General features: G+C 44.3%; 1 protein-coding gene across 2 annotated transcripts in view; it reads left to right on the top strand.

Moving 5' to 3' along the window:
- The window catches only part of ERMP1 (endoplasmic reticulum metallopeptidase 1), a 689,629-nt gene that overhangs the window by 334,153 nt on the left and 328,859 nt on the right, over window positions 1-26,617 (top strand). For both annotated transcript variants that reach the window (XM_078675921.1, XM_078675920.1), the window contains exon 4: window positions 7,829-7,934. In XM_078675921.1, coding sequence (XP_078532047.1) covers window positions 7,829-7,934 — 106 coding nt within the window. The remainder of the gene's footprint in view (window positions 1-7,828; window positions 7,935-26,617) is intronic.

Below are 26,617 nucleotides of genomic sequence, written 5' to 3'. Positions count from 1 at the left end.
CTTGGGTCACTACACCACTATATGACCACTTCCTGTGGGAAGTGGGCATAAACCTGTCCTAGAAATCCTAATTCCACCAAAATCACAATGGTGGAACCCTTCGTTCAAGGAGCACATCAGGCAGCTGACCCTAGGGGTGTGACTAACCTGGTGGTGCTTAGCTATTTTCCTGCGTGTTCTGGTGCCAAATGGGCCTCAGGGCTGGAGATGGCATTTTACAGGTCTGGGGGAAACAGGAGTCGCATATCAAAGACGAATAGGGAGTTGAAGCTCCTGGCCTTGATATGCTGAATTACTAGCCATCCTGCTGGAGGAGGTGTGAACACCTTCCTCCAGAGCAGGCATTGTTTCTAGCCTCCAAGAGCACAGGCTCTCACCTGCAGGGGGTCAGAAATGTGTCTATGGTGGCAGACTCGACGATACCAGTAGCCAGCACATTAAGAGGTTGGTAGGTTTTCCGGGGGCACCTCTAAGGTGCCCTCTGGGTGAATGTTTTAATAATTCCACTTCCGGCCTCAGTATGGATTTATTAAGACCAGGTGTTTTATACCAAACGCCATAGGTTTCAGTAAAGCTATTGTGTAGCTGGGGAACTCTTCATGACCAGCGCCCAGTACATATACTTAAGATGGCTTCCATGTTCACTTGTACTATCTATTAATTGAACTAGTGAGTAAACCCAGGCATATTTGCTCATGCAGATATGTCCTCACATGTAATATAATGCACCCTGGCATAGGACTATTAATTCTGCTGTAGGAGTGACTTCCATATATTACATGCATTGTCTGTGAGTGTGGCACAGGGTGTGTGCCATGTTTCACATTTGCCTGCGCCAATTCACGCAACCTGCAATGGCAGTCTATATGAGTTTGGTGGTGGATCCCTTAGGATGGCACAATATATGCTGCAGCCCTTGGAGACCCTCTTTAGTACCCATGCCCTAGGTACCAGGGGTGCCCTTTACTATGGATTTATAGAGGTGCCAATTGGGCAACAATTACCTTGTTTTAGGGAAAGAGAACTGGCACTGGGGACCTGGTTAGCCCAAGCACAGTGCATGTCAGTCTAAATTGCATCAGATACCAGGCAAAAAGTGGGGGTAACCATGTCAACAAGGGACACTTTCCTGCAGTGATGTACAGTGAAATGTGGTAGAGTGCTGAGGTATCGAGACAAGATATCAGTAGGCAAAGATAGGTAGGTGTGAAGCAAGCAAGAGGTGGGGTTGAGAGGTGTATAGAGAGAGGTGATGTATACCTAATGAGGCTGTGAGACTTGAGAGAGTATGATGGTGGGGGCACTGAGATGTAGAGAAAACAAGAATGTAAAAAGGTATCCGGTATAAGCAATGTGGAGAAGTAAGGAAAGAGAGACAGAAAGATTATTTTTATTTATTTGAATTAGCCACACCTGTCTGAGAGAAGGAGGGTTAAGATTCAGCAAGCTTAGCATGCCAAGCTTCCCAATTACAAAAATAATCACTTTTTATGTACATAGTGATCTCTACGGGGAGGGAGTGGAATGTGAGGGACCAGGCAATAGCCTAATTTTGCCCATACCTTAAAACTGCTCTGAGTTGTTTCAAAGGTTACCATTGTGTGTTGCAGGTGAACAACATCTAATCCAAATCGAGCAATAGATTTGGTGTGTGCTTGCGAGACTGACTGATTCTGGTAGGATCACATATGGTTATAAAGTTATAGGTTCATAAATGTTGTACAAAACAGTACTAAAAAGGAGCGAAAAGGAGGTGAATAGCCCTCTGTCCAATGTAAGATAAAAGGATTACCCAATAAGCAGACCAGAGAGTGAAGAGAAGCAACAGGTTTATTCCATACACCTGAGCCACGACATACCAACTACCAGTTTAGGAGCACGCAGACTCCTCACCCTACATTCTAGAACTTTGACCGCAAGGTTTCACTTTTCTACTCTCTTCTACAATGTTCTGGCATCTTCTACAGTGCAAGTGACATAGGCGACAGAGAGATACCACAATTCTCCCATTTTTCACAAAATATATTTTTCTCATAATCCCTCATCAGAAATCATAGAAACACATAGCTGTGAATAACTCATTCGAAGAAAGATAAACAAATAAGTTAAGTAAGGATTTTCATTTTTGGCTTCATGGAGTTAAAATTAGACATGAGAACCACATTATACTTCCCAAGATAAGGGTAAGTTAAAATGTAATAACTCTCGCTGCCTTACTTGACTAAGTAATCTTTTAAGTAACTCAGGGAATGAGTCACCTATCCACTTGGTCTGACCCAAACCGCAATGATTTCCCCTTTATGTAACACAGGACTGTCATTCGAATGTCCACTTTCTGACCTTGCTTCACTGTTGTTTTCCCATTGCGTCCAGGTCAGTAATGTTTTACCACCCTCCCCAGATTCCATATTCTACCATCCTGTATCTTGACCTCATTGTGAAAGAGCTTTGATTTTTTATGGGTTCAGTACATTGACCATTGTTTGTTGCCATTTGGAGCTTTCACTCTTATCCAATCACCCACTTTAACCTTGATAACTTTGGTCTCATGCAATTTGTCAAACCTCTTTGTGGGCTGCCTGCAACTCCCTTTTCCTCCACTGTTGGCCTATAAGAACCCTCACTCAACCTTGGTGCCACTTCAGCCTCCCAGGTACCAGTCTAGAATTGTGCTTCCTTCTCTTTAACAACTCAAACGGAGTCATACCTGTTGATTGATGGGAAGTTAAGTGATAGCATCTATTCGCCTTCAAACCACATCTTTCCTGCCCAACCCATTTTGTCTTGCCAGCTTAATGCCCTCTGTGAGGTTTTTTGTTAAATCTTTCTACTCTCCCATTAGTTTCTGTTTGATATATTGCACAAAGTTTGTGTTCCATTACATTGTATAAATTCTTTCATTTATCAGGAGCAAACCTGAACACTATTGTCAGTTAAAATGGGGTTGGGTAGTCCCTTTCGTAAAATCCTACCAGGAAGTTTACAACTGAGGTCGAACTGATGCCGGAGCCAAATTTGATTTCTGGCTATCTTGAATGTATGGGGAGTTCCTTTCTCCCGTCAGTCGCTCAGTGATAGCCAGTGCTACATCCATCCAGGGACCTTCGGGTAGGGTGCAACACCGCATGATGGGTGGAGTGCGCAATTTTGCTACCTTATTGCTGGTGGAACAGTCTATGCAATTCCTTATCTCTCTCTCAACCAATACATCCATCCCTATCCACTAAAAGTCTAACCTCAACCTTGGTTTGGTTTTGGTGATCCCACATGGCCTTCGTGTGCTGTACATTCAGTTTTTTCCTGAGGCTTTGAGGAGGTATCAATTTTGTGCCTCTGAAAAGACATCCATCTACTACTGATAATTGCCTCAGCTGCTCTTTATTGTTTTCTAGATTAACAAATCTTGTACTTCACTTAGAATGGGATCTGTTGCTAACTCTTTTTTCCAAAGTTTCTCCTCAACCAGCCCCTTTGGTGATATCACACACATTTTCTTTGTGCAATTCTGAATCCTCACTTTGATTATCATGGACTTTCTCTTCCTTTTCAATGTCATCAACCAATCGGAACAAGCAATCTGCTGCAAAGTTACTTTTACCATGGATATATTCTACGTCAAATGTGTACTCTTGTAGATTAATGACTCGTCTTTTACGTATACAGGACATTTCCTCTGTCCCTTTTTTGGTAAATACCTCCTTAAGTGGCTGTTGGTCTGTTTAAAAGGTTACCCTGTTTTTCAACAATTTGCACATGTGGCACTTTCGACTGGCAAAGTTGCTGATTAATTTACTATAAAATTCAATCATTCCCAAAAAGGATCTCAGCTCGTCTTTGGTTTTGGGTGCCACTGATTTCATTATGGTGTTAACCAGATCTGCTTTGGGTTGTACCCCTTCATCAGTGAATTTATGCCCAAGAATGTTTATTTCAGTACATTGGAGTTTACACCTGTCTTTTCATTCTATAAGGTCATACTCTTTGAATCTGTCCAAAGCTTGTCTAAGTCTTTCATTATGTTGTGGCTGAGAGTTCCCAAATATCAGCACATTGTCCTGATAATAGAACACCCCTAGATTCCAGACAGTATATTAGACATTGCTTTCTGAAAGACCGCCGCAGCCGTTATCAGACCAAACGGCATGCATTTAAATTTGTATGCCCCCAAACTCTCAAGAGTGAGCTCTTGCGAGTCAGGATGTAGACGTATCTTGTAATAGGCGGATGCTAGATCTAATGTTGAGTAGAGTTTTGCTCCAGCTACAGTTGTGATCATCTGTTATGTTTGGAAAGGGATCTTATTAACAACTACCTCTTTGTTAAGGGCCCTACGGTCAGCACAAAGGCAAATCTTGCGATCTGCTTTTCTTACCACTACAATGAGTGCTGACCATTCAGTTGCTTCCACAGGTTCGATTTCATACAGCTTACACAATTTTCTAACTCTTCTATCACTGCGTTCTGTACACTCAATGGAAGACTACGTACTTTACCTGACACTGGAATTTTTAATTTTATCTTGTGCACATATTGTTTGAGGCTTCCTAACTTTTCTGTGACTACTTAAGAATATTCTTTCTCAAATCAGAGCCCACCTCTACATCCTTGTTAACATTCTGGAGCAGTATTTGAGGTTCAGCATTGGGATTCCGAACTCCTATGTCTTTTTGTGCTGGCTATCCAAAAATATTATCTCCTTTACATGAAACATAAACTTTGTATACTGTATGTCTGTTTTTATACTCTCTTTCCTGCAAAGTAGCCTTTCGTCTTGATTGGCTGACCACCATGCCCTCCCTGGTGTATGTCCAGTTTATTAAATACCTCCTCTGAAAATGTTAGTCCAGAGCATGATTCATACAGGACCTCAAGCTCGAGGTCTTCTATCCTTACCACATCTTTGGGGTTGCTAGACCCTCCATCTGCAGTGCAATTTCTTTGCACACCTTGTTTCTCCGGTTTCTTGCTACCAGAGCAACTTCTACAGCACACCAGCACTCCTTTCCTCCCACACTTATTACATAAAGCTTTTATTGCTGGGCATCTTACTGTTCATGTGGCCAACCATCCCACATCTGTAGCATTGCCCCCTAATGGTGCTGACACTCCTCCTGTCCTTTGTCGTAGGAGTACCCTTAACTATGTGTACCTCATTTTTCTCATCTCCAAGTATTTGTACAATTTCCTTACTATCGGTGTGTTTCTTAATTTCTTTCACACATTTCATCATATGATCTACTTTTTTGCCACAATCAACACATTTCCCGAGGAAGGATAATCTTTTAGCCAAAGTTCCGTCCTGTAACCTATCAATTTTACAGTTAAACAATAATTGGTCCCTGATGCATTAGTCATTTGTTGCTTCAAACTCACATGAGGCTGCCAATTTTCGGAACTCAGAAAAAAATTCTTCCACTGTTTCTCCTTCCTTTTGTGAGCGCTTCCCAAAATGACAACGCTCCATGATTGTACTGATCCTAGGAAGAAAATGATCATCTAATTTCTGTATGCTTATTTCGTATTAATTTAACACCCTGGCTTAATCAGCACTCAGATCAGGTAGATGCTCTAGGATTTTTTTGTCCCTCTGCTCCTAAACAGTGTTCTAGTAGTGCTATCTTCCTCTCTAGACCCAAATTGGGCCCACAAAATATGTAATAATCATGAAAGACTTTTTCCATTTGTTCCACTTTAATGGTGACCTCCCAGGGGACGTTAAAAAGAATGGGGGCCGAGTAACACTCTGCATACTCAATTCTTCTTTCTGATGTCACATAAAATATCCCACCCCACTTTCTCCAACCCCTATAACCTTACAACCAGATTGGGGCTTAGGTCTCACAGTATATGGCAAAGCGAAATGTTTTCACACACTGAGTTTCTGTTCCCTCTTTATCACTGCCAACATCAGTGTGGTTTGCCTCAACTGCCTTCAGGTGGCGTTGGCTCGGTTTAGACAGGAAAAGACTCTGAAGCCCGGAATCAAAGAGGAGAGTACACCTTGCAGGCCTAAGACAAAATGATGCAAATGATGGGTAGTAGGTGGTGTACCACAGAAAGTCTTCCCAAGACTCCTCGCAGATGCTCCTCCCTCGTGGCTCCCCCAGAACCCCACGGGAACAAGGATGCCGCTTGCACCCGGGAAAGCAGACTTAAGGAAGATGAGCGGTCCTACTGGAGTGAGACCCTAATTTGGGTTCTTGGGTATCGAGTTCTCCTCATTGTCCTGCTAGCGAGGCGAGTTAACGGTGGTGAATTCTCGTGCTGCGCGTGCACCCCTCACTCTCACAACAGTTCGTAGCTACTTGCATGCAACGTCCGTCATGCTTGCATCAGTTCGTAGCTGCTTATGTGATGAATTATATTACTCTGTGCGCACCCCCAGTGAGCAAAGGCTGCCAACTGCAGTGAATTCATGTGCTCAGCACGCACCCCTTGCAACAGTTTGTTGTTGCGTGTACGCAGCGTCAAACTCACTACCATCAGTTCGTAGCCTCTTAAGTATGGCAGTACAAACAGTTGGAATTCCTCATGTACAGTGTGCACTCTCGCTAGAAAGCCACACACCCTTCATGCTTTCGTAAGCGGAGAGCGGCGTCAGATGGTTATCTCTCTTTCTAATTCTGTACACACTCGACGGAGGTTAAACTCACTTCATCCCTCTGGGATACAGTTTCTATCCCAAATCAATAACTCAGCTGTTGAACTGGCAGTCACGTCAGGATGATCGTTAAGTCACCACAGAGACTGCCGCCAGTAGCCAATTGCTTGCTGCTCAGGCTCACAGCCAGTGGCCATCTGTAAAAGCACTGACTGTGTAGCAGTCAGTTTGACATAATTATCTTGGACTCAGTCGTGTAACCAGGGTACCTCCCTACACCCTTCAGTTCCTGAGAGTGGCCGCACCATCTTCCTGCTGCATCTAGTGCGTGTTGAGGTGTACCTGGATGTCAGAGTCCAATGCAAGATAAAAGGATTATCCAATTAGCAGACCAGAGAGTGAAGAGAAGCATCAGGTTTATTCCATACACTTCAGCCACAGCATACCAACTGCTGGTTCAGCAGCGCATAGAGTCCTCACTGTACATTCTAGAACTTCAGGACCGCAAGGTCCCACTTGTCTAGTCTCTTCTACAATGTTCTTGTGTCTTCTACAGTGTAAATGATATAGGTGACGAACAGATACCACACCCTCCTCGTCAGTTTGACACCTCCAACAGCCCTAGCTAATGGCCCAGGAACCCATGTACAGCCAACAAAACAAAACTGCACCACTAGTTTACGACTGGAAAAGGGCGCTCGCTGATATTTGGTATTTACTAGTCCATTCACTACTGCTCTCATACATAGGCACAGGTAAGGTTTCTTCTGGGCTGATACGATAGCAGGTTGTACATTAGAGGAAGAACTGTGCCCAAAGATGGATTTGTAAATGAAGTAAGTGCTTATGAAAGAACGTATTTCTTGGATACTGAAAGAGTGTAGGGATTTTGAACTGGAGTAGATGTGGTCTTGTTTGCACTAGGTTACTATGGAACTTGTGAAGTGGTCTTCAAAAGCCTGATGTTCGCTAATACAAGGGTAAGTCAGGCATGCATAAAGTTTCTCAATAAATCCAACCAGCAAGAGGTGGTATATAGAATTCCTGGGATTTTTCGGGGTTAAACCTGAAGATGAAATGTATATAAATCTGCTCCCTGATCGAACTTACTAATATAGTTTATATATTAGCCACACATTGCAGCTGTTCCTGCATGTTGCAAATTGATGGGGGCTTGGAGTATACGGGATAACTTACTTCAGTAATGTTTTTCTTTTCTCCTCTCAGGGTAGTCACGGCTTCATTACACAGCATCCCTGGGCGAAGATGATTCGAGCATTTATTAACTTGGAAGCAGCAGGCGTAGGTGGAAAGGAGCTAGTATTCCAAACAGGTAATGATTGAGATTTACAGTGCAGTAGAAAACCTCTATTCTCTCCCATTATTAGAAACGTATTGGAGCATATCTTTTCTCGCAACAGTTTTGCTAATGGTTATCCTGTTACTGTTAGGTCATGTGTCCCACTTGTACTACAGTAGGCTACCTTGTAAAATAACTTATTATTTAGTATGTTGCTCATCCTCTGTATCATCTTCCTTAGTTGGTACAAGAATACAGGACAAACGGCCCCCATCGCTGTAAAGACATTGGAAGGAGTTTTTCAACTTTTCAGAACTGTTTTGGGTGGTTTAGAAGTGAAATGGTGCTTGTCATACTGTTTCCACAAGCCTCAAGATCGCCAGTTGTTTCTCTGTACTTTTATAGTCTTGGCTCACCTGTAATCGTTTTATTGTAATTGTAAATGTATGTATTTATTTAGCGCTTATGACCCCTGATGAGGTATTCAAGTGCTCTTTTGGCGAGTAGCATGCTACTCCGGAACCCAAGATTAGTAGTTAGTGGAGTTTTTTTGTTTTTTCTTGTGCAATAATTGTGTTAGGAATGTGCTCTTCATTTCTTGTGTGTTTAGTAGAGTTTAGGTAGCGATAGAATGATAGGAGTTGATTTGAAAATGGGAAGTAGTGAGTGCCATACCTGGCATCGGGCATTTCCCCGGAAGGGTGGGGGCTGATTTTGCAGCTGTGGGGGCTAGTTTTGCAGTAGTGCTTCAATATCTGCCCCAGTAACAAAAGCGTTCAGAAAAGGGGGTGGTGATGAACAGAGTGCCTGAATTAAGCAGACCACTCTTACCCAGTCCAAAGATCGGGGCTTGATCCATCACCGTTTTTTAGCTCACTGCACCATCCCAGCTCAGAACTTGGCTATATGCAAATTATTCTGTTCCTGTCCCAGTGCATGATGGGAACAGGGCAAACCAAACTACCAAGCCAATTCTTATACTGGGAAGGAAACAAGCTTCCGGGGACCGGTTTCTGCCATTTCAGGCGTCGTCGGCCCGGCTTGCTTGAATCCTGATGGTGCAATGAGCAAGGGACTCACATCTGAGTATACCCTTCCACGCTTATGGTGGACAAAATGATTCAGAAAAGGGGGTGGTGATGAACAGAGTGCCTGAATTAAGCAGACCACTCTTACCCAGTCCAAAGATCAGGGCTTGATCCATCACCGTTTTTTAGCTCACTGCACCATCCCAGCTCAGAACTTGGCTATATGCAAATTAGTCTGTTCCTGTCCCAGTGCATGATGGGAACAGGGCAAACCAAACTACCAAGCCAATTCTTATACTGGGAAGGAAACAAGCTTCCGGGGACCGGTTTCTGCCATTTCAGGCGTCGTCGGCCCGGTTATAGCCAGGTTCTGAGCTGGGATGGGGCAGTGAGCTAAATAACGGTGATGGATCAAGCCCTGATCTTTGGACTGGGTAAGAGTGGTCTGCTTAATTCAGACACTCTGTTCATCACCACCCCCTTTTCTGAATAATTTTGTCCACCATAAGCATGGAAGGGTATACTCAGACATGAGTCCCTTGCTCACTGCTCCATCAGGATTCAAGCAAGCCGGGCCGACGACGCCTGGAATGGCAGAAAGCGGTCCCCGGAAGCTTGTCTCCTTTCTGGTGAAGAATTGGCTTGGTAGTTTGGTCTGCCCTGTTCCCATGATGCACTGGGCCAGGGACAGACTAATTTGCATATAGCCAGGTTCTGAGCTGGGATGAGGCAGTGAGCTAAATAACGGTGATGGATCAAGCCCTGATCTTTGGACTGGGTAAGAGTGGTCTGCTTAATTCAGACACTCTGTTCATCACCACCCCCTTTTCTGAATCATTTTGTCCACCATAAGCGTGGAAGGGTATACTCAGACATGAGTCCCTTGCTCACTGCTCCATCAGGATTCAAGCAAGCCGGGCCGACGACGCCTGGAATGGCAGAAACCTGTCCCCGGAAGCTTGTCTCCTTTCTGGTGAAGAATTGGCTTGGTAGTTTGGTCTGCCCTGTTCCCATGATGCACTGGGCCAGGGACAGATTAATTTGCATATAGCCAGGTTCTGAGCTGGGATGGGGCAGTGAGCTAAATAACGGTGATGGATCAAGCCCTGATCTTTGGACTGGGTAAGAGTGGTCTGCTTAATTCAGACACTCTGTTCATCACCACCCCCTTTTCTGAACCAGTAACAAAAGCAGCAGAGCTTCACGCGTACAGCCCCACACCCCACACTCTGCCCCACCCCATGGGCTGTTTATAGAACATTACTTGGGCTGCTTTGGGTTCCCAGTACGTCCCTGAATGGTCGTCGGTGCCGGTTAGTTGGGTGGCATGGCTAAAAAGGAGGGGTAAGGTGAAATGTAAACTATATATATATATATATATATATATATATATATATATGTATATATATATATATATGTATATATATATACACACACACACACGATGCTTGGTAAAGTTTTGTTTGCTGAATTGATCCCTCCTATATAAACATCCATATGTAATTGAAGCAGCAATGTTTACATTGTCTGCTAGCCACATTTATTATGTGGTTAATTTTTTATGGTTTCAGATGACTGTAATTAACTTGTATATACATAAATATAATCAGTGCACTTATTGTAGATATTATTAGCATTCATAATCCTATATATATATATATATATATATATATATATCTCCTAGAAGCAGCAATGTTGTCATTTTCTGATGTACGCATATATCCTGTGGTGTAATGCATATTTTTCCCCTTCTAGAAATGTATCTGCCTGTATCAGGAGACATAGTTCAAAGTATAATGACATGTACTTGTATAACAGCTCTTTTCCATACCGTGAGAAGCATTGTTTGTCATGTCGGAGTATACTGTTGTGGTACATTCTCGAGTTGTGAGTATAGTAGTCATGCGAGTAAGAGCCAGCTTTTGAGCAATCTTCTGAAGTGGAGATGGTTGTCTGTGTATCTTATGTTTGCGGGTAGGGCATTCCATTGGTTTGGCAGTGTTTTTTTTCCCCCTTAAAAGCCATTGGAAACTTTTGTGGCTGCTTGAACTATTCAGAGGTGTCTGCAGACTAAGTCCCCACTTGAAATTTAATTGACAGACTGTATACATAATTGGGTCCTTTACTCACAAACGGCCTCATTGTCGATATGAAATGCTTTAAACAAGATGCGTTAAAGGCGTCAGATGGCGTAATTTGCCCAAGGTTTCAGCCACAGAATCACCAAATCAGTTTTAAGAGAAGCACTGCAGTGTTGTGATTTCTATACAGCCTATTCAGGTGAACACAGAAGGACTGTATTACCAAAAATGGTATTTGGGAAACCCAGTTTTAAAATGTTCAAGTCGAAGGAATAGGAAGACTCTACTGCCAGCCCTTTGACATGATAATATGGAGATGCAGTGGAGTCCCATATAAAAGCAAGATTTTTCATCATTGACACTCTTGCAGGGTAGCTTTTACATGTGTTAAGCTACAGTGTGTTTTTAAATCTAACAACCAAAGTAATGATTTTAGTTTCCACAGTGTTCTCATACACTCAAACCACCCGATGAAGTGTTATATATTGCATAAACGTATGCGAAAAGCGATGGATGGAATACTTGAATTATTCTCAGCCACTGGTAAATTACTCGGGCTGCAGTCTGGACCCAGTCAAATGCAAATCAGTCTTGATCCTTCTCCAATGGGAACAATCCAGCCTGAACTGTCAAGCCGGGTCCTCCTCGAACCGGAACACAGGCACATCAGGACCAGTTTTACCCGTGTTATGGGCTAATCAGACGGGTGTAGCTTGGTTCCGGTGACAGTGTGCACAGGACCTACGCCTGGGCATGACTGTCCCACTTAGGGCGACACACTAAAGTATACAAAATGTGATGGATGGAATGCTTGAATTAATCTCAGCCACTGATAATTACTTGGGATCACTTCACAATCCATTGTTATTTTGAATACCTCAGCTTAGACCCAGCCATATGCAAGTCAGTCTTGACACTGCTCCAATGGGAACAGTTCAGCTAAAATGAGATCAGAGCACCCAGATTAAAGATTTTGATTGGAGAGTAGTAGAGACTGTGTTGGACTGCATTAAAGTGTTGGGATGGAAATGTCCTCTGCATGGTAATGGACGTGCACCGCTGCCCTGAGTGCCCAACTGTACTGTTGACTAGATCCTTAATGCTGATTTTTGTTGTCATAGACAAACCAAGATCATGTGTGTGTGCCCGACATGACATATGCCTGTATCATGGTTTGCAATCATGTTGGACTGGGAGGGGAGCCTAAGCGCTACCCTCAGTGGTGAAAGGCTACTGCCTTCATCAGAAGTTAAGCAGCACAAGCGCGTTGGTGATGGCATACCGTATAGTGATCAGTTGGGGTGAATAGGTACTTTTTTATCCTGTGTAACTGGTGTGTGGACTACAGGTTCTCATTTTAAGGTTCTACTGCGGTACTTAACTCACCCTTAGTCTACTTTCGTTTAGTGTGTTGTGCTGAGCACCACATGAGTGGTTTATCTATGCTGGGTGTGTGCGCGCGTTTGGGAAGGATACAATATAGGGATAATGCAGTGCGCTCATAGTGAGTACATGTGCTGGGTATATGTGTGCCTGTGAGTGGTACAGTACATGAAGGATGTAGTGCTGGGCAAAGCATGCCTTTTAAATGTATGTGCTGGGTGATTGTGCACCTATGAGTGGTAAAATAAATGAAGGATTAAGTGCTTTACAATGCATGCATGTTAAATGGATGTACTGGGTGTATGTGTGCCTATGAATGGTACACTACATGAAGGATACAGTGCTGTTCAGTGCATTCATGTTATGTGTATGTGCTGGGTGTATGTGTGCCATACAGGAAGGATACACTGCTGTTAAGTGTGTGTATGCTATAGAGATTATATCACCACAGATTCCTTACCTTAGAATATTCTCCAGGCGTTAGACTGGATCTGGACATTTGTCTTGAGCAGTATCCCTGCGCGCCAGTAGGTTGTGCTGTTCAGCTCTATGTGGTGTTGTCGGCATTTTATGCGCCGGAAGGGACATGTGCAGTGCCTACATAGGTGCCACCCCAGCGTACTGACATCAGTTTCTTTTCGCAACTTTCCACGTCAGAAGAGCGGAGCTATGAAGTACACTGACAAATGGTGTATCAAACTAGGGCCTTTTAAAGGGAACCGCCCTTCACACTGAATCCGTTCGCAGAGCATGTAGGATGGGTGGGTCGGTAAGTAATCTGCAGTTAGACAGAGTATCTACTGGATAAGGTGTAACCAAATGCATGTAACTTGTTCATCTGATCGACTTTGTGCCGCAGATTCCTTACCTTAGAATAAATACCTAAGCAATACCTCCCCGGAGGTGGAGCTGTGATACAGATTATACTAAAAGGTAATGTGTGACCGAACGGGCAAAATGCCGGTCTCGATGGGATGGATTGTTGAAGCAGTAGTGCTTCGTAAACGTGAGCAGGGAAGCCCAAGTTGCTGCCTGACAGATATCCAGGATGGATACTCTGCGAGACCACGCAATGGTCGCAGCCTTGGCTCTGGTAGAATGAGCTTGCAAACCTTTTGGCGGTTGCTTTTTGGGCAATGCGTAGCAGATTTGGATGCAAAGCACTATCCATCATGAGATAGTGCGTTACTGCACCATGTGCCTTTTTTCGGGCTCTGACATACCTCACAAAAAGTCAACTACCCACCTGAAACTCTGTTGTGCGGTCAAGATAGAGCAACACTGCATTGAGACATAATGAAGGGTGAAGGTGGGAACATGTGTTGGAGAGCCTTCAAAAACCCATGTACAATAGGGGACTTGAACAGGGATGGCGGATCTGCCAACCACAGAAATGCAGAGACGGCAGAAAGACAGCCTTTTAAGGTGCCCAAAGCAGAGCCCTGCAAGGCAAGAGTAAAAAATAATTTACCCTGGTAAGGATGCAGATAGTAGGTCAACTTGTTGATCTGTACACCATGCCACAAACTTGCTCCAACAACAGGCACATACCAGGTTTGTAGCGAGAACGCCTGGCTGCCAGGAACACATTGCAGACTTTGGGTGGTAGGTCTAAAGCCGCTCAATCGCCACGCATGAAGGCCATGTGTTGTCAGATTTGGGTGCAAACCCCTGCCTAGCTGCTGCATCAGACAAGCCTCCAGAAGAGGCAGCCAAATCAGAGGGCACATGCTCAACAGCTTGGGATATCAGACTCTCCGTGCACAGTTCCAGACCCACCTGAATGAATTGAGCCTGGTCTTTCCTGATCTTCTTGAGAATTCTGGGCAGGAGTGGTATAGGCAGACAGGTGTACAAGAGGCCTGAGCTCCACTCAAGACAAAAAGCGTATCCGAGGAAGAGCTGCCTCGGAAGCTTCAGTGCACAAAACAGCTGACATTGCACGTTCTCAACAGAGGTGAACATATCCAACCAAAGGTCTCCCTATTCTTGAAAGAGACCTAGTGCCACCTCTAGATGGAGATGCCATTCATGATCCGCTAGGCATCGACAGCTGAGTTTGTCCACCTTGGCATTCAGAGAGCCTGCCAAGTGTTGAACCACCAGAGATACGCCCTGATGTTCCAGCCATGTTCAGAGGTGTAAAGCCTCTTGACGAAGGGTCTACGACCCCCAGCCTGCCCTGTTTATTGCACTACCACATGATGATGGTGTTGTCCGTGAACACCTGTAACAGACTTCCCTTAATCGAAGGAAAAAAGGCTTTCAACGCCAAGCAAATCACCCAAAGCTCCCAATTCTTTACCAGACCCTTTCATGACAATCCACAGGAATGGCAGGAGGGTTAGCCTTGATAATGTTTAGTACTCCAGCTACAGAGGTGCACTATTGCACTCGCCTTTCCACTTCGCCATCATGTCCTGGTCATCAAAAGTTCTTTCTGTTTTTCCTCTTGGATAGCGCTCACCCCTAAACTACCAGAATGTGCGGACTAAAGTGTAGTTCCTGTAGCACGTGGGCGGAATCAACCTATTATACCTCATGAATAAAGCTTCCCCTAATGAGAGATAATCGGCTAGATTCCGAAATGGCATCTTGCAATGATATATCCCTCTATATTATGCTAAATAATTACTCGAAGCAGGTCATCTAAACAAATTAACACAATCAACTTTCATGTTTTTTCCCTCTGGTAATATACTCAACCTTGAAATTAAACTCTAAAAACGTTGTGGTAAGCCTCACCAACCTGGTTGTGGATTTCTTAATCTTCTCTGATGATAAAATATTCACTAATGGTCAGTTGAATGTACTCCAAACAAAAGACATTCCCCATAAATACGGTTTCAACTTATCAATTTCCCAAACACACACTTGTATTTCCTTTTCAATGAACGAGTATCGGGTCTCAAAACCTCTCAGTGCTCTGGAAGCAAAACCAATTGGAACCTCAGACAAACCTTCACATTTCCTCCATATCACAAGCGCTTGCATCCCCTGAAACATAGGTTTCCTGACCCTCTACACAAGACTGAAAAGCCGTTGCTGAAGCTAATATTTGTTTGATATGAACTAAGTTGTTTCGACATTGCATTAGTCAAATAAATTCGCTGTTTGTGAGTAGTTTCCCGAAAATTCAGTGTCACTTGCAAATCCCATCAACAATTTTCAAAGGTACTCCCAGAGCCCTAGAAATAAACATACCTGGTCCTTATCCGCTGTGTGAGGTGCCTTGAGATTACCATCTATTAAACTTGATAATTTGAAACTTGAGTAGATGAAACTTAGTTTTTTTTTTATCAATCCAAAGAAGATGTCCCAGGTATTCCATCGAATTTGTTTTGAAAAAGCACTTAACTTAATGTTATCCCGTTCTCCGGTACAATCGACAGTATTCTTAACACAGCATCGTCCTGTTCCTGCTTCATTTTCGCATAAATCAGGATGTCATTTTCAAAAGCCACGACTTTGTTTAACTCTTTAAAAGTTTGGACATAATATGGTTATTTCATTTAAAATTTAAATAAAGGGAATGTATGCCAACCAGGAATTTGTCACCTAGTTTAAAAAAACATTTGGAAATCCGCTTAGTGTCACCACGTCAACACATTTATTCCTTTTACAGGCACAAACACTCTACCTTTGTCCTTGAACCCAATTCTAATTTATTAAATAGTCATGACCAGTTAGTTAGCGACTGTACAAAGAGCTTCACCCTTGGGCGAATGCCTGCATTTACACAAGTTCATGTGCCAAGAGAAAAGATCATCTTGGCTGATGGGACATCATCTAATTTAAGTTTCTACTTTTCAGAAAGGGGGCCTGAGAAGGAGATGTCTACAAATACTTTCCCAGGTATATTTGAAAAATCGTTGTTTGCAGCTGAGCAGCTGTCTATTAAAGCCCTAAGCCCCTTGAAAGATTGCTTTTTACACAAGAGCTATGTAGCTTTCCTATGTCCCCAATTTCAACATGCCTGTGAAAAATTGGGTTTTTGATTGAGGGTGTGAAACCCCTTCACAAGCAACAATCACAATCCTTCTCAGGGTGAGCCTTAAAAGTCACTAAATCAATCTGTGCTTCACCCTCTCGTAGCTTGGCACAACAGCAGTCAGGCTTATTTTCCAGACATCTGCAGCACACAAACAGTAATAAAGTAAAAACCCAACATAAGAAAAATACCAAAACCAATTTAGAAAAATAGAGTAAAACTGAAAAAAAATTAGACCAACATGGCAAAACAATAGAACCAGGGAAGTACAATTTTAAATGTTTAAGTAAAAATATAAAAATAGCGCCGAGAGCAGAAAGCGCCAACTGGGTAACGTTCTCATTAGACCATGACAAAGTCACAAGTTCAGGCCGACCGTGATGGAGTGTGGCCCGGTTAAAGGAAACCGGTCAGCCCTGCTGAAAAGTTACTTTCTCCAAGCGCAGAGTTCAAAACTTCAACATTTCACAGGAGGAACTCATCTTATGCCAGCCAAGGGTCCAGGACCTGGGAAGGCACCTTTTGGGTGCCTCCCAGGCCTCACTCCAGCAGAAGTCCAGTTGCGGTTCTAAGCAGGTCCAGTTGTAGCAGGTCAGATGGGCAGTTGCTGTAAGGCCTCTGGAGCTCATTGTGTCCCTGTAGCTCAGCACAGGAGGTCAGACAACTCTGACAGTCCTGGGTTCAATGAGGTGGTCCTCTCTCCTTCAAGTAGTAAGGCAGGCCTTAAGCAGCAGGGCAGTCCTCTAGAAAAAAGGGCAGGCCTCAAGCAGCAGGGCATTCCTCTGAAGAATAAGGAAGGCCTCCAGCAGTGGGGCAGTCCCCTGGTAGCAGTAGGGAGTCTCTGAGAAACAAGGCAGACCTCCAGCAGCAGGGCAGTTCTCTGAGTACTAGGCAGTCCTTTTGTAGTCTTCCACAGGTCCAGGAGTGTACTGAACAGTTAGTCCAAAGGTCCACTCTTTATATCTGGTGCTGGCTTTGAAGTAGAAGAATATTTCCTTAACCCTGCCCAGGTCCCAATATATCTGGGGTGACAAAAGCCTGGTGTCAAGTTCTGTGTAAGTGTGCTGATGCAGCTCCTTTGTAATGTAAGTGGGCAGGAACAGCTCCGTCCCTCTCATTCTGGCCAAATGGCCATCTCCCAGCAACACCCAGGTTCTTGTGTTCACGGTCTGGGCCCACTGCGCATTCCTGATGGGGAAGCAACTAACACGCACAGGTAGCTGGAAACTGATAGAAGGGCCAGAAAATGTCAGCTTTCTAAAAGTGGCATTTTTAGAATTGTAACTAAAACCCGACTTTATAATTAAAGAGAATTGTAAATTACAATTTATTTGTGTTCAAACAGGACAGTTCTACCTGCTCCAAATCAAAAGTTAGCACTTAATAAATGTAATAAGGTAACCACGTGTTATTCTATGGGAGAGGTAGGCCACACAGTAGTGATAAACACATTTATGAGTGTTTCACTTCCAGGTCATCTAAAACTTAAAAATACATGTTCAACTTTTTAAATACAATGCACTTTGCCCTATGGGCTGTTTAAGGGCTACCTTGGGGGGTATCGTATACATTAAATGTGATGTTTAATCCTGACAAAAGGTTTATTTTGTAGCGTTGAATTGGCAGTTGAAAACTGCTGATAGGCTGCAATGGCTGGCTGAAGACCTGTTTTCTTTGGCCTGCCATTTAAGGTCTTCTTAAGGGATTGGCACAATAAGTGTTGCAGGCCCACTTCTTGCTGATTGTCAGTTTGGTACCTACTTCAATGGCAACCCACATTGGGTCAATAGCTTCTGACCAGGGATTGTAATGCCTACTGTTCAGGGTGGTGCATGTGATGTAACTGTTTATACCTGGGAAGTATACCATAAAACTGCAATAAAGAAAGTTAAAAAAAAAGTGTTGCAGGCCCACTAGCAGCATTTAATTTAAAGGCCCTGAGAACATGTTGTACCACTTTACTAGGGACTTCTATCAAATTAAATGAGCCAATTTGGTAAAAGCCAATTTTATCATGTTTTAAGAGGTGAGCACAAGCATTTTAGCACTGGTTAACAGTGGCAAAGTGCACAGAGTCCTTAAAGCCAACACAAATTGGTTCAGAAAAGAGGAGTGGTTAAAGCAAAAGGTTTGGGGGTAATTCAGCAGAGAGGGTCAAGTCCAGCAATACCCTGCCCCCAAATAGCAAAACATTATCTTCACCTTGGCTTTGAGCTTCTGATTCCTCTTGCAATTATTTAACAGGTGCTCGAGGCACATCTCATCAGCAAATTAAGTACCGAATACAGAGAGCTAGTAGTGTGATCTCAAGAAGGTTCTTGCACATTTTAATTACCATGTAAAAAAGGCTAAGGCAAGAACTATTCATACTACTGGCTAGCGTTTTGGATTTAGAGGGTTCTGAAAAGACCCGGAAGACTTTGTGACTCATTCAGGATAAGTCATTGACAATTTGGAGAGGGACGGACCCCTTTTACAAAGGCAAAGGGGGTAGGTTTCAACCAAAACGATACACATATTTTGCCCTGGACTTATTATTAAAATCCAATCATTTGTTAAGTGGATACTTACAAAGCAGCTTCAATAACAAAAATTACCAATTCGGCTTAACCACACCATTTAGAATCTTACAAATATTTAATACAATGCACATTGAAGATAAGTAACATTTACTCATATGGTTTGTCATTGATTAAGCTAAATACATCAATAAAAACATGCAATCAAAAACGTAAAACAACCGTCTAAATCAAGATATTAGAAAAAGGTTAGTGTCGATGGAGTGTTTCGGTGTATTCACCTTTATCCCACCTTCTTGAGGACCAATAACTAGTTAAAGCCTCTAGTGCTCTCCAAGATTACACAATGTGTATACTGAAGGTGCAGTGCTCTTAAGGTTCTCTCACTAATTAAACGAACAGTCTGTTTCCACCTACAACATAAAAATGTATGTTTTAGACTGTTATTTTTCAACACCCAGCTCAGACTTTGTGCAGGTGAACAAAGTTTAGGTGTTTATGGTTCCCTTCCTGCCCTCAGTGAGACTGTCAGTGTGATAATGTGGTTCTCAGCAGCCAGTGGAACGCTTCATAAAACTGAGTTTTCAATTACCTGTCTCTTCAAATCGGTTCACATACTTGTTATATCTACTGATTTCAGAACTGACGCAAATCTTGCAGGAAGCCAATACATTGCCCTGTGTTTCTCATTAAAATCAAGGTCCACCTGGAACACAAACCGTCATTCCTTTTTTCACCCACCCGAAGTCCAAAACATTTGTTTTTATCTTATTTGAGAAGAAACGGACTGTTCGTTTAACTAGTGGGGAAGGACCTTTAAAGCACCTTCTTTACGACCAATAACTAGTCAACACCTGTAGTGCTCCTCTCCAAGATTACACATTGTGTATACTGAAGTGGAATAAAGGTAAAGGAGCCAACGAAATGCTGTGTTGGTGGAATAACCATTTTTTAGGTCTTGCTGAGCCAGCGCATGCGCTGTCCGAGACATTTAGTATCGGGGTTTTCAAAGTGCTCCCACATCAGGCTTTCGGTGGCCTAGTGCTTGCGTTCACGCAAGCGTGCACGTGCGCAGCCGCCATCTGCCTCCCTTCCAGCGCTTCCTGGCTGACCGAGCTTAGCTGTGTATCATTCCCAATAAAGCTCTCGCAGGTGCACATCAAAGTCCAGTCTCCTCAATTATAATATGTTTTTCTGTTGTGATGTCATGAATTGATGGTCTTTCATGGTTTATGATGTCACTTAGCACATATTACTGAAAGACATACAATCTTTATTTATGCAACTTCAGTGATTGTTTTGAGTGATTACTTGGTGTTTTTTGCTAATTGAGTTCTCAATAGCAATCTTGAGCGCTACCTGCTTTTGGGCATTGTCATATTGCACTAAGGCTTTCCATCTAGAACTGTTAATTAAATCCTCACCCTACTCGCCACTAAAGAGCCTCTCACTCTCACAGACACTCTCACAGACACTCTCACACGGACACTCTCTCACGGACACTCTCTCACGGACACTCTCTCACGGACACTCTCTCACGGACACTCTCTCACGGACACTCTCTCACGGACACTCTCTCACGGACACTCTCTCACGGACACTCTCTCACGGACACTCTCTCACGGACACTCTCTCACGGACACTCTCTCACGGACACTCTCTCGCTCACGGACACTCTCTCGCTCACGGACACTCTCTCGCTCACGGACTCTCTCTCGCTCACGGACTCTCTCTCGCTCACGGACTCTCTCTCGCTCACGGACTCTCTCTCGCTCACGGACTCTCTCTCGCTCACGGACTCTCTCTCGCTCACGGACTCTCTCTCGCTCACGGACTCTCTCTCGCTCACGGACTCTCTCTCGCTCACGGACTCTCTCTCGCTCACGGACTCTCTCTCGCTGCCTCCCCACTCTCTCTCGCTGCCTCCCCACTCTCTCTCGCTGCCTCCCCACTCTCTCTCGCTGCCTCCCCACTCTCTCTCGCTGCCTCCCCACTCTCTCTCGCTGCCTCCCCACTCTCTCTCGCTGCCTCCCCACTCTCTCTCGCTGCCTCCCCACTCTCTCTCGCTGCCTCCCCACTCTCTCTCGCTGCCTCCCCACTCTCTCTCGCTGCCTCCCCACTCTCTCTCGCTGCCTCCCCACTCTCTCTCGCTGCCTCCCCACTCTCTCTCGCTGCCTCCCCACTCTCTCTCGCTGCCTCCCCACTCTCTCTCTCGCTGCCTCCCCACTCTCTCTCTCGCTGCCTCCCCACTCTCTCTCTCGCTGCCTCCCCACTCTCTCTCGCTGCCTCCCCACTCTCTCTCGCTGCCTCCCCACTCTCTCTCGCTGCCTCCCCACTCTCTCTCGCTGCCTCCCCACTCTCTCTCACTGCCTCCCCACTCTCTCTCACTGCCTCCCCACTCTCTCTCACTGCCTCCCCACTCTCTCTCACTGCCTCCCCACTCTCTCTCACTGCCTCCCCACTCTCTCTCACTGCCTCCCCACTCTCTCTCACTGCCTCCCCACTCTCTCTCACTGCCTCCCCACTCTCTCTCACTGCCTCTCCCACTCTCTCTCACTGCCTCTCCCACTCTCTCTCACTGCCTCTCCCACTCTCTCTCACTGACTCTCCCACTCTCTCTCACTGACTCTCCCACTCTCTCTCACTGACTCGCGCTCTCACTGACTAACTGACTGACTGACTCGCGCTCTCACTGACTGACTGACGGACCTTCACCCTCATGTTAGTTATGCCCCTCATAACAAAAAAAAACACAACACGCAATCATTGGGACAGACAGATACAAGTTGCCAGCATTGAAAGGACAAAACAAACTCGAGACATTATTTTTAATACTTTTTTAATATGGTCGTTTAGTTGTACATAATGCCTTTTTGGTCATTATTATTATTAATAATCAATTCTTGTAGAGCGCATGGCTACCCATAGGCATCTCAGCGCTGTCAAGCCACGGACTAGAAAGGAGACTTTAATGTGTGTTCTGGAATAGCCATGTTTTTAGTTGTTTCCTGAAAGTAAGATGGTCAGGAATGGATACGAGCTTGGTCGGGAGAGAGTTCCATAGGATGGAGGCATTGTACGAGAACATACGTCCGCCTGCTCTTGCTCTCCTTGTTTTGGGTACACTGGATTGGAAGAGGTTGGCAGATCTAAGGTTACGTAAGGGTCGTGAAAAGTTATGAGGGCATGATTTATTATAGGGAATGTGTTCCAGAGCGTCTTGTGGCCAATGCATGGTGCTTTGAATTTAATGCGTTCTGCTATGGGCAGCCAGTGAATTGCTATTAATGCTGGTTTCGCAGATTGTTTTCCTGGAATATTGTGAAGTAGTCTGGCTGCGGAGTTCTGCACTATCTGGAGCTTCCTAATCGTGGTTTTAGGAGTTCCTAGATAGTGAATTGCAATAGTCCAGCCGGGGGAGAATCAGGGATTGTACCAAGGTTCTGCGCGCAGTGTCTGGGAGAAGTGGTAGAATCTTTCTTAGTTGTCTTAGGATGCCGAAGCATGAGGTTGCTACAAGCTTGAGTGATCTGTCGAGTCAGATTCCTAAGCTTTTAATCTTCTCTTTGGGCTGGGGGGGGGGCCGAGGCGGCTTGGCCAACTTATGTTTGAATGTGTCTTGGCTTTATTTACAAGGATCATTAGCTCCGTTTTGTCCCCATTGAGTTTGTGGAACCATTGCTCCATCCAAGTGGCTACCCGCTTCAGGCAGGACTAAAGGTCAATGGGGTTTTCCTTAGGGTGTTCTAGGGCTACAACCAGTTGGGTGTCGTCTGCGTACGTGACTATTCTGACACCATAAGGCTTTACTATCTCGGCCAGTGGTCTTAGGTACACATTAAAAAGGGTGGGGCTTAGGGATGAACCCTGCGGGACCCTGCAAGTGAGTGGAATCTCCGTTGATGCGTGCCTGCCTTCGAACACTTGAAACATTCTATCTGATAGGAAGGATTTCAGCCATGCTAAGGCTTTTCCTACGACTCCTATCTCTGAGTCTGTCTAATAGGATCCTATGATTTACCGTATCAAAAGCGGCCGTAAGATCAGGATAACTGCCACTGTTCCTCCAAGATCTAGCGCTGTCCTAGATTACTCCGTTACCGATAGAAGTGCTGTTTCCGTCCCATGGTTAGGTCGGAAACCTGTCTGTGATTTGTGCAGAATGTCATGTGATTCCAGATAGTGGGACAGTTTTGTGTTCACGTGTTTCTCTAGTACTTTACTGACTAATGGGAGGAGTGAAACCGGTCGATAGTTCCCCCAGTTATCTGGATTCAGGTTCTTTTTTTATAAGTGCCTTCACCATCGCCTGTTTCCACCTTACCGGTACTATCGAAGTGGTCAGGGAGAGGTTGAGCATTTCCAGGAGTACTGGGAGGATTGTTTCCTTGACTTTCTTTAGCATGTGTGCGGGCGCTGGGTCGCTAGGAGATCCTGATTTGATTAACCCAAAAATCTTATCTAGTGTAGTGGAATCCATGATCGGGATTTCTTCACAAAGCCATAGTCTCTCTGGCCCACTGGCTGTTTCGGGGTTAGGAGTATCCTTCTGCTGAGTGGGTTGGAACCTGTTGTATATGTTGAGGATTTTATTATTAAAGAATTCTGCTAATTCCTTACATCTCTGAGGGGCTCCTTCAGTGGGACCTTCTGGCTGAGGGCACGTTGATAAAGTTTTCACTATTCTGGCTATTTCTTTAGGGACTTTAGTTGCCGCCTTGATCTTTTCCTCAAAATAAAGTGCCTGTGCTTTCTTTTTTAATTTGTTTGATATATTTTTATTGCCTCTTTATATTTTCGTTTTTTCTCCGGGCAGTAGTTCCTTCTTCATGCCCTCAAGCTTTTTACAATTTTGCTTGAGTTCCCGAATATTCGGAGTGTACCATGGAAACCTTTGTTAGTGGGCCTCTTTGACCTCCATTTAAGGGGGATGGTCGCGTCCAGGGATGCCGTTATCCATTCATTATATTTATCATACGCACTAGTGGGGGTCAATGTTACTGCTAGGGTAGGTGGTTGTTAGCCGATCTGTCCAGGTTTCAGGGATGATTTTTGCCCATGGTCGGTCCCATTCCTTCGTGGGTTGGTAGTCTGAAGGAGGGTAAGGTAGTCTCCAAACTATAGGGACTAAAAGGTGGTCTGACCAGGGGATGGGGACTGGGTCTAGTGTCTCAAAGTGCTCCTTGTTAGAGAAAACAGGGTCTAGTATACTGCTTTTATTGTGGGTTGGGCCATTTATAGTTTGTCGGAGTTGAAGAGATAGCAGATTTTGTGTGAGGCTACATGCCTCTGCTTTCTTGGGGTCCTCTAGGTGCAGATTTAAGTCTCCTAGGATGGTGAAATTTGCGTTGAGGTATGCCCTGGATGAGGCTTAGTTGGTGAGAGACTCAATGAACATTCTGCATGGGCCAGGGGGTCTGTATATTAGTATCCCAGATATTGAGCATGTGTGCGTGAAGGATAGTGTGAAACCCATGCTCTCACAGTCTTGTACAATGTCTGGTTCTATGCGACCTTTTATGTGGTCTTTAAGGATGAAGGCAATCCCTCCTCCCTTCCCTGACTTCCTGTCGTTCCTTAATATATGATATCCTGGGGGGAGGGTTTGTACCACATCTGGGTTTGAGTCTATGTGCAGCCAAGTTTCGGTGAGAAAAAGAGCCTCCGGCTCCTGTTCTCTGAGTCAGATGTTGATTTCCGTATGGTGTTTTGGTATAGACCTGCAGTTTACTAGGAGTAACTTACGCTCTGCAGTTTTAACTTTTTTTAGTAGGGATAGGCTTAGGTGTAAGGACTTGAAATTTGCATTTAGGGCAGGGGCGGTGACTGGATGAAGGGGCGATGCAGTGCCCACAGCGTTCATTTTCCGGTTTCCTTATACCCATGAGGTGGTGTCTTGAGTAGGTAATATGGGCCCCTTTCGGTCCAAGGGGCCTGGCCCCCTGATCCCAGTCAGGCGCAGACGGGCTTGCCTTTGGCGCGCTTCCGCTGCGTGGGATGTAAGGCATCCGGTTTTTACCCTGTGAAGTCGGTCAGCTGAGCGCAGCTGATTGGTTACAGTGTTCGGAAGTAGTAATCACTTCCGGTGGCACGCTCCGGTCCCTCCACACAAACCGAAGAATCGGCGGTGGACCTGGGACCTGGTGCTTAAGGATACCTAAAAGGAGGTGGGTGGCTGTATTTACTTAAAAACTGTTTATGCAGTAATTAAGGCAATTGTGAAAGTTGCCGGTAAAATTGATTAAAAGAACAAAACTAGTACCAGAGAAGGGAGCCCTTTCCCGGCGCTCCTCAACACACACACTCTGCCTCTGTCTCGTCTATCGCAAGTCATATCTAAGGTAACAAAATGCTTCTGACACTTCTTTATTATAACTTTTCAGCATGCTGCAAACTTCTGTACAGCACAGCTTAAAAACATAGGTAAAGTCAATATCTCTGGCTAAACACTTATAAAGTCCCAAAGGCGAGACCTATTGGCTATGCCAATGCTTGTTTAGTATCTTGATGGCATACAGTTGTTTTGTGTTTTTGGATTAGATTTTTTCATTGATGTATTTAGCTCAATTAATGATTAACCAAATGAGTAAATGTTACTAGTCTTCTATGTGCAATTTATTAAAACTTGTGAGATTCTAAATGTTGTGGTTGGAGCATAATTGATAATTGCTGTTATTGAAGATGCATTGGTTGGTAACTAAGTATGCACATAACGAAAGATCGATTTTAATAGTAAGTCCAGGGAAAAATACTTGTATTGATTCATTCAGGATAAGAGCAGCTACTGGAGAGAAAGCAGAGCTGCTGGATGGTGATATCTCAAAATGTTTCTTTATTGAATGCAATGGTTTATTCAGGTGTGTCAGAACAAATGCAGGTCTGAGCTGAAAGGTATGAACTGAGTGGGGAAAATCATGTAGGTTTCAAGGTACACTTACCCATCGAGGATTCATTGGGTGTTGTTAAATAAGCTAGGGTCTAGAAAATTGTTATTGTTATGGAATGTTGCCTGCTCCTTGGGGAATTAATCATAACTACACCTGTATAGCAAGGATCCTTAAGGTTGCCGGCTACAGGCCCTTTACATAGAACAAATTATACGTTCTGAAAATTTTGGGTTAAGGGTTATAGATCGACCACTGGGTATTTACACACACATGAGTCAAAGTAAAAAGACAGACATTTACCATAATAGCAAATGGTTGAAGAGTTGGAGGATGTGAACTGTTATTTGAAGGTCCGAAATGAAGGGGCCTGTCTCAATGACAGGAGTAAACGTTCCAGAAGGTGGGGCGCAGGAGCAGATGGACCAATTTTTTTTCCTGTCTTTGGAAACTTTAGTTTCACCATAATTGTGCTGGGAATGAAGCACAGACACTTAGATGGGATTGTTAGCATTCTGGTTCAGAGGTGTGGATGAGGCCTAAATATGATACACAAAGATTTGAAGTTAGTGCAAGCTGGTACACTATCGTATTGGTTGGACATGATGCGTTCCATCTTGGTAGTAAATGCAGCTGCCACAATTGATGGGCGAAAAGCTGAATAAATCAGACATTCATCCCAGTCAAGAGATCTGGGTTACATCTATTGTTCTATAGCATTTGGACTCAGCCATATGCAAATCAGTCTTGACCCTTCTCCTCATGGGAACAGTCCAGCCCAAACTGCCAAGCCAGGTCCTCCCTGGACCTGAAACAGGCATCCTGGGACC

This window comes from Lissotriton helveticus, chromosome 2_1 (genome assembly GCF_964261635.1).
Source record: "Lissotriton helveticus chromosome 2_1, aLisHel1.1, whole genome shotgun sequence".
NCBI classification, from domain to species: domain Eukaryota; kingdom Metazoa; phylum Chordata; class Amphibia; order Caudata; family Salamandridae; genus Lissotriton; species Lissotriton helveticus.
Note: the sequence above shows the minus strand (reverse complement) of the source record. Positions and strands in the feature narration are given on the sequence as shown.